At 57.4% G+C, this 10,507-nt stretch overlaps 3 protein-coding genes across 3 annotated transcripts; 1 reads left to right on the top strand and 2 right to left on the bottom strand.

Annotated features, from left to right (window-relative positions):
• Positions 1-37: 37 nt before the first annotated feature.
• Positions 38-7,761, top strand: TM7SF2 (transmembrane 7 superfamily member 2). Its single transcript, XM_004478578.4, has 10 exons — positions 38-254; positions 632-828; positions 932-986; positions 1,272-1,466; positions 1,546-1,649; positions 2,817-2,936; positions 3,023-3,191; positions 3,406-3,486; positions 3,572-3,694; positions 3,989-7,761. The coding sequence occupies exons 1-10, from the start codon at positions 206-208 to the stop codon at positions 4,147-4,149; spliced, it is 1,254 nt and encodes a 417-aa protein (XP_004478635.3). The 5' UTR covers positions 38-205; the 3' UTR covers positions 4,150-7,761.
• Positions 4,503-5,759, bottom strand: ZNHIT2 (zinc finger HIT-type containing 2). The gene has a single exon (XM_004478579.4). The coding sequence runs from the start codon at positions 5,757-5,759 to the stop codon at positions 4,563-4,565; it is 1,197 nt and encodes a 398-aa protein (XP_004478636.1). The 3' UTR covers positions 4,503-4,562.
• A 1,120-nt stretch (positions 7,762-8,881) lies between the features above and the next one.
• Positions 8,882-10,356, bottom strand: FAU (FAU ubiquitin like and ribosomal protein S30 fusion). The gene is made up of 5 exons (XM_004478580.5): positions 10,225-10,356; positions 9,887-9,969; positions 9,648-9,792; positions 9,215-9,270; positions 8,882-9,051 (listed from the first exon to the last, which is right to left on the bottom strand). The coding sequence occupies exons 2-5, from the start codon at positions 9,959-9,961 to the stop codon at positions 8,926-8,928; spliced, it is 402 nt and encodes a 133-aa protein (XP_004478637.1). The 5' UTR covers positions 9,962-9,969; positions 10,225-10,356; the 3' UTR covers positions 8,882-8,925.
• Positions 10,357-10,507: the final 151 nt, after the last annotated feature.

Genomic DNA, 10,507 nt, shown 5'->3' with positions numbered 1-10,507 from the left:
GTCAGCTGGGCCGAGGATGGGGCGGGGGGGCGGCTGCGCTCAAAGACCTTGGTCCTGGAGCCGCGGGGGCGGAGCTGGGTGACAGGTGCCGGCGCTGCCGGTCGGGATCCCCGGCGTGCCGGAACGGTCTCTTGGGGGGCGGGGTGCGCCCTGTTTCTTGACGAATCTTTGGGAGCCGCCCCCGAGCCCGGGTGGAGCGCAGAGCATGGCCCCTCGCGATCCCGGGACCCCGCTGGAGTTCGGGGGCCCCTTGGGTAATGGGCAGCGAGACGAGGGGACCTGGGGACGGGTTCAGCGAGGGGGAGCTCCGAGCGGGTGGGGGCGGGGGCCCGAGGATGGAGGGTTTGAGGGGTCGGCGGGCTTGCGGGGGCTCGTCGGGAGAAGGAGAGCTGTGACCTGGGAAGGAGCCAGTTCTTCGCGCCTGCGGGGTGGAGGGTTGCGAGGAGTAGGAGAGCAGGGGGGTCGGGGGGTCCTGGGGGCGGGAGACCAAGACGGACGTGAGGGAAGGGGGCTGATGAATGGGAGCAGGTCCTGGGCGCGGGCCAGGGGAACGCCGAGGCGCCTTGGAGACGACAGGGCGCCCGTGGAGGTCGCCGCCATCGGCGCAGTGCCTTTGTCCCCCTTCCCCCAGGCGCTGCGGCGCTGACGCTGCTGCTCCCGGCCACCATGTTCCACCTGCTCCTGGGGGCCCGCTCGGGGCCGGCGCGCCTCCTGGGCCCGCCCCCCTCGCTGCCCGGGCCGGAGGAGCTGTGGAGCCCGCGGGCGCTGCTGCTCTGGCTCACCTGGCTGGGCCTGCAGGCAGCGCTCTACCTGCTGCCGGCGCGCCAGGTGTGGGCTCCTCGCGGACGCGTCGGGCAGGCGGGCAAAGGGAGGGGGCTCGGCGCGGGGAAAGGCACCCCCAATCGTGATCAGAGTCCTCCTGTGTCCGCAGATGGCCGAGGGGCAGGAGTTGAAGGACAAGAGTCGCCTGCGCTACCCCGTGAACGGTGCCTGGGGGGCGGGACCCTTGTGAGGGGGAGGTGCAGGTTTGTGGAGGGGCAGCCCCCAGGTCTGAGGGAGCAGACCACGGGGATGTCACTGCCGGTCTCCGTCCCTCTTGCCCTCACCCTGTTTGCTGCCCTATGCACCCGAGCAGTAGCTGGGGCGACCCTCCGAAGACGAGGGTGGCCGTCTAATGGCTCGGGGCGAGGTCAGTGACCGCTGGAGCGAGGGTCTTGCGTGTTGGGGTTGGAGGCGCGGGGCCCCAGGGCTCACTGTGCGCTGCGGTTCAGGTTTCCAGGCCCTGGTGCTGACCGCCCTGTTGGTGGGAATGGGGCTGTTGGCCGGGCTGCCCCTGGCAGAGCTCCCGGAAATGCTCCTGCCCTTGGCGTTTGCCGCCACTGTCACTGCCTTCATCTTCAGCCTCCTTCTCTATCTGAAGTCCCTGGTAGCCCCTGCCTCAGCGCTGGCACCTGGGGGGAACTCAGGTGAGAGGGGTCCCGGTGGGGTGGGGATGGAGGCAGAGGAGGGCGCCTGCCTGCACCTTCACTCTCCATCGCTCTCCAGGCAATCCCATTTATGACTTTTTCCTGGGACGGGAGCTCAACCCGCGCATCAGTCTCCTTGACTTCAAATATTTCTGCGAGCTGCGGCCTGGCCTCATCGGCTGGGTATGCTGGGCTTGGCTGAACTGGCCCGGGGCGAGGGGTCGGGGCGGGATGCTGTAGTGCTTGGGCAGGGCCAAAATTGTGCAGACATAAATCCTTAATCACTCATCCATTCCACAGATACTTGTTGAGTCCACCATGTGCACAGGGCTCCTCTAAGAACTGGGAAACCAAAGAAGAAAAAAATCTGTGTCCACAGGGAGCTTACATTCTAGTGGAAAAGAGACACTAGTAAAGTCAGCAGGTAGATACATATATAGCATGTAAGGGAATGACAAGTGCTATGGAGAAAAATAAAAAGGAAAGAGAGCAGAATGCATTGCAATTTTAAATAAAGCAGCTAGAGGCAGCATATTTCAAGGAGAGGAGGGAGTTTTCTCACCTGCTTTTTGATGGGTCAAGACAGTACAGAACCCACCCGATTGCAGGCCGGCTGGGCAACGTTCTTTGTTCTTTGGTTGCAATCATCCATGATAGATTTTGGCCAAAATTTCCCAAAGGGCCTTTTGGGCCAGGCCTTTCACATTATCCTGGCAGTGACTCCAGCCAGAGGTCATTTCCACCATGGATCTGCAGCCTTGCCCAGCCACAGGCACATCAGCGTCCAACGCTGTCTTCATCGGGGAAATGGGGTGGAATAAAAGCTTGTTCCTATGACCATGAGGAGAACTGGAAGTAGTGACTCAAAGGACCGCACTGAGCCAGGTACTCAGGACAGGCTGAGGCTTCCCATGTGCCAGGCACAGTGCTTAGAGTTTGGCATATATGATGCCATCCATTCCTCTCACAGCTCTGCAAGGCAGATACTCAATTATCCCCATTTTCCACAAGTGGAAGGTGAGGCTGTAGGTAAGATAAGCAACCCGCCCAAGAGGTGAAGCTGAGCCCCGCAAACCAGGTTGGTTTTACCTTTGGAGCCCAAGCATCCAAATGCTCCCTCTGCTGCTCTCCTGAAGGGCCTGCTACAGGACAAGGTGAGGGAAAAGGCTGGCCGGGCCTCAGTCTCCTGTAGCCCTTGCCCCTGGGGACAGAGCCTAGAAAAATTCAACCAAGAGCTGGAGAGTGACTATGACAGTGAAGAGAGAAGGGGAAAGACTGGCCGCGATCCCACCCACGTGCTGCCCCCTCTGTGGAGACCACCTGGGGACAGACTGCCCTGCTCTTCCCCAGGTCCTCATCAACTTGGCGCTGCTGGTGCAGGAGGTAGAGCTGCGGGGCAGTCCCTCGCTGGCCATGTGCCTTGTCAATGGCTTCCAGCTACTCTATGTGGGTGATGCCCTCTGGCACGAGGTGAGGCTGGACGGGGCAAGGAAGGCAGGAGGGGGTGTGGGGCCTCGTGAGGACTAAGCCAGCGTGTCTGGGCCCTGTCCCTGCAGGAGGCTGTCCTCACCACCATGGATATCACCCACGAAGGCTTTGGCTTCATGCTGGCCTTTGGGGACCTAGCCTGGGTGCCCTTCACATACAGCCTGCAGGCCCAGTTCCTGCTGCACCACCCGCAGCCCCTCGCACTGCCCATGGCCGCTGTCATCTGCTTCATCAACGGTCAGTCAGGACAGGGCAAAAGGCTGGGCCCATCCCCGCCCCCTGTCATTCATTCAATTTACTTAGCACCCACTAGGTAGGTGCTACTCTTCAGGCTCTTCTCGAAAGCTGGAGGCTGGGTCCTGGGTCTCCAGCCTGACTAGTCTGGGCGGCAGAGTGGGTGGGTGGTCAGCACCAGGCAGAAGGTGCTGACCCTTGACCTGACCACCTGCAGTTATCGGTTACTACATCTTCCGTGGGGCCAACTCCCAGAAGAACACCTTCCGGAAGAATCCTTCTGACCCCAGAGTGGCTGGTGAGCCGGGTCCCTAGGGTGCCATGGGGGAGGTGGGGCAGCTGGGCTTCCTGGGGGTTCCCCCAAGCACTCCATCTCTCCCCAGACCTCAAGACCATCTCCACAGCCACGGGGCGGCAGCTGCTGGTGTCTGGGTGGTGGGGTATGGTCCGCCATCCCAACTACCTTGGAGACCTCATCATGGCTCTGGCCTGGTCGCTGCCCTGTGGTGAGTTGCCTGGGTGGGCGTGGGACAGGGCTGTGTGTGAGGGGCACAGGTGGAGTGGGGAACAGAGGGTGCCAGCCTTGGTGGAACGGAGAACAGGGACAGCAGTAGGCAGGGAGCTGGGGATGGGATGGGCCCAGCATGGCCTGGGGCAGACTTCCATGCCAGCCTGGCACTGCCAATGCCTCACTGCAGACCCTGGGCATGTTTTCACTGCTGAGCCTTGATGCCCGTATGTGGAAATCTTTATGAATTAGGAGACTGGCTGAGTGGTCACAGAGCCCACCTTCCTCACAGGGGTGTCCCACCTGCTGCCCTACTTCTACCTCTTCTACTTCACGGCGCTGCTGATGCACCGGGAGGCCCGGGACGAGCGGCGGTGCCTGCAGAAGTACGGCCTGGCCTGGCACGAATACTGCCGGCACGTGCCTTACCGCATCGTGCCCTACATCTACTGAGGCAGCACCCCCCACTCTAGGTCTGGGCCCCTGCCCACCTGTCCACCAGCACACCCAGCACCAAGAGCCTGGGTACTTCTGGGACTCAAAGGCCAGCACCCAACCCAGTCCTGCCCTCCACCAGGGACCTGAGGAGGCGGAGATGAAGAGCAGCAGAGAAGAGGTGGTTTGGGGCAAGGAGCAAATGAAACCAATGCCTGAAGCAGGAGTGGAAGGGGCAGGGATGCTCTTCCTCCTTTGGATAAATGCCTGGAACCCTTGGTGCTGCTTCTCTCCCATTCTGGGGCCAGGGAGTTTAGTTAGGACTGGCTGGAGCAGCCCTGATTAGGGTGAGGCAACAGCTGACACTCAGAAATGGGCACTGCCATCAGGCAGCCCAGTCACAGCTTTATTTATGACAAAGGCTCCCCAGTTCAGCCTGGGAGCTCCTCAATGAGAGTCCTGGGGGCAGGTGGCATGGGGCCTCCCCAGAGTCGCTCCAGCTCCCCAGTGAGCGCTGCCACCTCTTCGGCTGTGTTGGCATGGGCTCGGTAGGCCTGAGTGCAGTCCAGAGCCAGGGGTGTGAGGGCTGCCTCATTTTCGTTGGCCCAGGCCAGGAGAAACTGGCACTTCTTCCGAGCCCTGTAGAAGCGATCTCGCTCCTCGGCTGCCTTGGCCCGTTTCCGTGCCCGGCCCAGGGTCTGCGCCAGGTGCCCCAGGGCTGCCAGCGTGTAGCCTTTCTGGTTGGCTGGGCCCTCGCCCAGCAGGATGCGGGCGGTCTCATGCATGGCACCTCGGGTGCCCAGGGGACCGGGAGGGTGCTCGCCTGCTTCCAACACGTGGGCTGCGGCCTGCAGGGCTTCCTCGGCAGAGGCAAAGACTTGCTGGGCGCCCAAGGCCCCGGAAACTCCTAGCAGCGTGGCACAAAAGTCAGAGAGAAGAGCATCATCACCGCCGTGGTACAGGGCAAGAGTGTGCGCGTAAGCGAACAGCACGTTGGGCAGCTGGAAGCGCACAAGGGGCGAGACCCGGCTGCGGCTCAGGCTGACCAGCGCGGGGATGCGGGTGGGCACGGGGGGCGCACTGGCCCTCGGGACGTCTCCTAGAACCCGCTCAGCGGCTGCGGCATCCTCGCGGGGTTCTGCCGGGGTTTTCGTAGGCTCAGGCTCCAACTCCACGGCTTGACTGCCCCGGGCCTCATCTAATTCCTCCATAAGCCGATGTGCGGCCCCGCGGCCCCACCACCACGGCTGCCACGGGGGCAGCAGCCGCCCGGCCTCGCCGCGGCTCAGCAGCCGCTCGAAGGCCACCTTCTCGGCCGGGGCCAGCTGCTCCCAGAGTCCTGAGAGGCCGCGGGGCGGCGGGCCAGGGCTAAGGCCTGCTTCCTCGGGCTCGTCCTCGGCCTCGCGTTGCTGACGCAGGCGGCGTAGGGCGCTCGCCAGGCGGCTGGGCGAGGCGGTGCGGCCGCGGAGCTCGCCCAGCACCTGGTCGCGGTAGAAGTCCTCGGCGCACGTGCCATGCGCCCGGTAGCAGCGCAGCGAGCAGTAGGGCACATTACAGCGGGGGCAGGTGTAGCGCGCTGGCTGTAGCTCCCCCGCCGGGCAGAAAGCGCACGGCCCCAGCGGCTCCATGGCAACTGGCGCCGGTAGCCAACTGCGAACGCTCCCGGGCGGCGCTGGGGAACTTCCGGTCCTTCTACGAATGCTTCCGGCGCGTCTTCGAGTACTTCCGCTTCTTCGCGGGGACCAGGGAACGCGTGGGCAAAGCTCTCCCGAGCACTCTCGGCAATTTCCGTCCACACTCGGAGCCAGGCTCCACCCCTCCCTCAAGTAGCTCTAGGGCAGGCGCAGAAGCCGTGACTACAAGGCCCGCCTGCAGAGGTCGGAAGAATCGTCGCGAGCCGCAAGGTGGTCCGCCCGAACCAGCTCGCCCCCTGGTGGTTGCAGCAAGACGTGGCTCAGTTTGCCTAAAGAAAAAAGCCACCTTTCTAAATACTTAAAGCGCTGCGGCAGAAATCAATCCTAAGAACCTACTCTGGGCCACGAATTGTGCGAGGCCTGAGAAATTAAGATGAGTTGCGTTCCTGCGCTGGGGGAACGCCCATTTCCCTGTGGATACAGACAAGGAAAGGGGCAACTGTAGTGGCAGTAAAGCCACAATGGGGCACTTAGCCCAGCCTGGTGTGTGGGTTGGGGGCATCTCCCTCCTGCAGCAGAAAGCAACATTTCAGATAGGAAATCTTTTGATTTTCTCTTCCAAACTCACCTCTTCTTTTGTTTTCTCACCACCCTTCATCCAACTGCTCAGGTAGAAGCTCTAAGTGGCGACTCCATTCTAGGAACCAAGAGATGGAGTCCCTGTCCTAATGAAGCTTACAGACCGTGGGAGAGTGAGGGGTGAGGAAGTTACCTGCACCACGGTGCCCCTGAAAGCCCTGGTTCTTGAGGTCCCCCCCCCCACATGCCATCCCATGCCCTGCCAGGTGTCTCCAAAATACCTTGAATTTAGTACTGATCATGTTTCCACACTGTGATTTGAGTGGATTTGATACCTTTCAAACCTCTCCATTTCTTTGCATCCCCCATTGGCTCTGTGTCTAGGCTACCTTTCCACTCGCTGTAACTGGTTTCCTATCTCACCAGCCTTTCAGAAATGCCAGAGAAAATATCCTATCAGTCCCTTGCTTAAAATGTCACTATTGGAAGGTGCTGATAATAGGGTGATATACAGGAAAAAAATACCCCTAATGCAAATCATGGACTATAGTTAGTAATACTTGAATATTCCTTCAATTGTAAGAAAGGTACCATACTAAAGCAGTGTCAACAATAGGGGGCATATGAAGTGGGATCACTTCATAAGTCAGACACTTAGACACCCAGGAGGTATAAATTTAGAGAACATTTATTTATGGCGGGCACCCTCCACCATAAGTGGGTGCCCACTCCACCATAAGAGGGGGCCCCGAACTCAGGGGAATTTGGGTTTTACAGGGGTCTATACAGAGGGGAGGGATGGTTTTCACGCACTTAGAAGGAATTTTATTGGTTAATTTTTGCTTTCTAATGGTGAACAAGCAAGTCACAGAAATGAAACATTAGCAGTTAGCCGAGCCATAGCGGGTTAGGGTGTTTATAGTCGAGCAAGTTACAAACGCAATCAAGTTACAAAAGTAGGAACATTGGCAGTTAGCAGAGCCATAGGGGTTAGGGTGTTTACCCCAAGGTGGGGGGGAGGTGAGTCCGGATGTATGTCTGGCTTTCAGATTGCAGGAACAGGCCCAGTTTTCTGTATACTCTACTTTTTTTTCTGCTTCAGTATATGGGAATGTTGTATTTGACTTTTATGTAAACCTGTAACTTCTCTAATTAAAAAATATATTTAAAAAATTAAGCTAACTGAAAGAAACCAGACACAAAGTACTACACATGGTATGATTCCAGTTGTATAAAATGCAAATAAATCTCTAGAGACAGAATTTGATTAGGGGTATGTAGGGCAGGACAGAGCTCGGATTGAGAGGTGACTGCTAAGGGTTAAGGGGGTTTTCTTTTTGAAGTAATGAAAATGTCCTAAAAATTGATCGTGGTGATGAATGTACAACTCTGACTATACTAAAAGCCCTTGATTGTACACTTTGGATGGATTGTATTGTATGTATCTCAAAACTGCTTGAAACAAAACAAAAAAATCCCAAGACCCTTGGGATCCCCCATTGCACTTATTCAAACCTCAAATATTCTCCAGAGTCCTGCAGCATCTGCCAGCCTCCCCCACCCTCCTCTGCCTTTGCAGTTCTCTGGGCCGAACTCCCCCCATCTCATCACTTGGCTCTTTCTACTTCAGAGTCTCACCTATGCCATCTTCACAGTCCTTCCTTAGAGGTCCACTGAAGGACACCCCCCCCTTTCATCACAGCACCCTACTTAACTTACTCAAGCTCCTAAGGGTAGGGGGCCATGCCTTCTTTAAATCGCTACAGACAAAAATGGCCAAGTTTGCACACTTTCTTCTACATGGCAGGTAAAATCCAGGCACTTTACATCCTTTACTACATTTAATCCTCACAGCAACTCTGAAGAGGTGGGAGAGTAAATAGTTAATTCAAGGCCAGACAGCCAGGATCCAAACCCACGCAAAGTCCAGAGGCCAGGGTCTGTGCTACCATATCCTGGGGCATGCTGTATCCCAAGCAGCAGCAGGCTCAATAATGTTAGCTGGCTGAACGGATGGGCACAAACGTGTTGGAAGCCTCAGTTGCTAGGATGTAAACCTCCATTAGCCCCAAAGAAGCTCCACATCTGGGAACACTGAAACAATCACCTAACTAGACGTCTGTGATTAGGTTAGCAAAGTCAGCTAGCCAGACCGTGGCAGACTCTATGAAGCCCACAGCTGGTCCAAAGTTCAGGGGAGGGTCGGATGGGTGTTCCCTGCTTCATCTTCTATTTGACTCCTCCCCCTTCCATTACTGTCTCCATAAAACTTTCCACAATGACTCCTGCTACCTTCTCTGTTAAAAGTCCAGACCTAAGGGTGATTTATGAAGTTATTTGGGATCTGGAGATCCCCAACTCTACATCTTAAGTGCTGGCACTTTACCACTTCTCTCCAGACCAAAGGCCCTGTCTTTTCTAATTTGACATTGCCAAGAAACAAAATGAACCCTCACTGTTCTTCTAAGGGGCACACGACCAGCACCTAAAAACCACACCCTGAGACCTTGCAAATAAAGGTGAATCAACAACATAACTGGGCTAAATGGCTTTATTAGAGAAAGCCAGGGTTACAAAGAACTTAAGAGTTGGCATTAGGACCCTTCTTCTTGCCAAAGGTGGGCACAACATTGACAAAACGTCGGTTGTACTGCATCCGCCGCTTGGCCCGGCCCGTCTTCTTCTTCTTCTTCTCCTGTTTGGCCACCTAGGAAGAGAGGGGTGATCAGACCCTGACTGACCTCTTCCACGCCTGGCATCCCTTCCCACAGGCTCATCTCCCAGGAGGAAGGGAGACAGGAGAAGAGCCTTGGCTTTCCAGTGACAAGAAAAAACAGAGACCAAAGAATACCACTCATACTCTCACTTACCTTGGGAGTCTGACCTCTCACTTTGCCAGCACGAGCCAGGGAACCATGAACTTTACCTGTGGTGAGGAAAAGGGAACAGCAAGAAGTTTAGAGAGCGAGAAGGACCCACCCAGCAAAACCCCTCCTCCCTGAACTCAAGCTTTTAAAAGTCAAGCTGGGCCCAATAAGAAATGAGAACCAAACAGTAGAGATTAGCTGGACCTCTAACCTAAGGGATGTGCTAGTCTGACACATTCTGGGGGTTCACTTCAGGATTTCCCAGGCCCCAGCTTTAAGCAAGGACTGGAGAATATCATAGAGGGTCTGGCCTCAACTACTGGCAGCCAGATGAGGCAAGTGATTGAAATACAAATGACACTACACTTGCCAGACTGTCCACTGCACACCCACCGGGAGCTTACGGCAGCTCAAAGGACACTCCTTTCCCACTCACCTCCAAGCATGCGGCCGGCTACTTCCAGAGTGGTGAGGGCCTCCACCCCACACTGGCCCAGGGTAGCCTCATCCTCCAGGGGCGTGCCTGCCAGGAGCACGACTTGATCTTCTGGGGCAATGCCCTCCCGGGACGCTACATAGGCCTACAGAGGAAAATGAGGATTGTAAGCACTCCCGCAGGAGATGAAGGTGAAGGGCACAAGGGAATGGAACCCAGAGAGCACCAAAGAGCCTTACCTTGATCTGGGCGACCGTTTCCTGGCCCGTCACCTCGAGGGTGTGTAGTTCCTGGGCGCGGACAAAAAGCTGCATGTTGGCGACTGCGGAAAAAAAAGCTTGTAAGAGACAAATGCTCCGGGAGAGAACGGGCGGCGGGCCGGAGAGGATCGCTCCGGGATGGAGGTGGTCGCGAAGTCTCACGTGGGGACGGAAGGTTGGGCCTGCCAGGGAGGTTGTGGGGGGCCCGGAGGCAGGCCCACAGAGCAGCCCCTGTTCCTCTCTTTCTCCCTCTCCCTGTAAACTCACGACCAACGCGACATTAAGCGCTCCGGAACCAATCGTGGTCCAAATCTTACCTGAGCTAAGGCCGCTGCTGCCGCTACGCCGAAGATGGAGTCGAGAAAGAGGAAGGAACAAGAGTTCGTACTTCCTTGCCGCCTGAGAAGTCTAACGTCACTACTGAGCGACTGCCCCGGGCTCTGCTTTTGTACCGCCCTCGGCCACCCTAGCCCCGCCCCTTTAAGCATCGCGCAGGCGCTCTTCCCATCCCGGGCGGTGCTCAGGGAAGGGCGGTTCTGGGCGGTAATCAGGAAAGGGCGGTTCCGGGCGGTGCTCAGAAAAGGGCGGGGCTGGGCGGGG

This window comes from Dasypus novemcinctus, chromosome 10 (assembly GCF_030445035.2).
Source record: "Dasypus novemcinctus isolate mDasNov1 chromosome 10, mDasNov1.1.hap2, whole genome shotgun sequence".
In the NCBI taxonomy this organism is placed as follows: Eukaryota; Metazoa; Chordata; class Mammalia; order Cingulata; family Dasypodidae; genus Dasypus; species Dasypus novemcinctus.
The sequence above is the reverse complement of the archived record's forward strand: the minus strand, read 5'-3'. Positions and strand labels throughout refer to the sequence as shown.

What these genes read in the sequence shown, in the direction of transcription:
- TM7SF2 (XM_004478578.4), top strand. Translation starts at nt 206, where the DNA reads ATGGCCCCTCGCGATCCCGGGACCCCGCTGGAGTTCGGGGGCCCCTTG. An exon ending in ACCTGCTGCCGGCGCGCCAG is followed by an intron (nt 829 to 931) that starts GTGTGGGCTCCT and finishes CTGTGTCCGCAG; the next exon opens with ATGGCCGAGGGGCAGGAGTT. An exon ending in GGCCTGGCCTCATCGGCTGG is followed by an intron (nt 1,650 to 2,816) that starts GTATGCTGGGCT and finishes GCTCTTCCCCAG; the next exon opens with GTCCTCATCAACTTGGCGCT.
- ZNHIT2 (XM_004478579.4), bottom strand. Translation starts at nt 5,759, where the DNA reads ATGGAGCCGCTGGGGCCGTGCGCTTTCTGCCCGGCGGGGGAGCTACAG.
- FAU (XM_004478580.5), bottom strand. Translation starts at nt 9,961, where the DNA reads ATGCAGCTTTTTGTCCGCGCCCAGGAACTACACACCCTCGAGGTGACG. An exon ending in AAACGGTCGCCCAGATCAAG is followed by an intron (nt 9,793 to 9,886) that starts GTAAGGCTCTTT and finishes TTTCCTCTGTAG; the next exon opens with GCCTATGTAGCGTCCCGGGA. An exon ending in AGCCGGCCGCATGCTTGGAG is followed by an intron (nt 9,271 to 9,647) that starts GTGAGTGGGAAA and finishes TCCTCACCACAG; the next exon opens with GTAAAGTTCATGGTTCCCTG.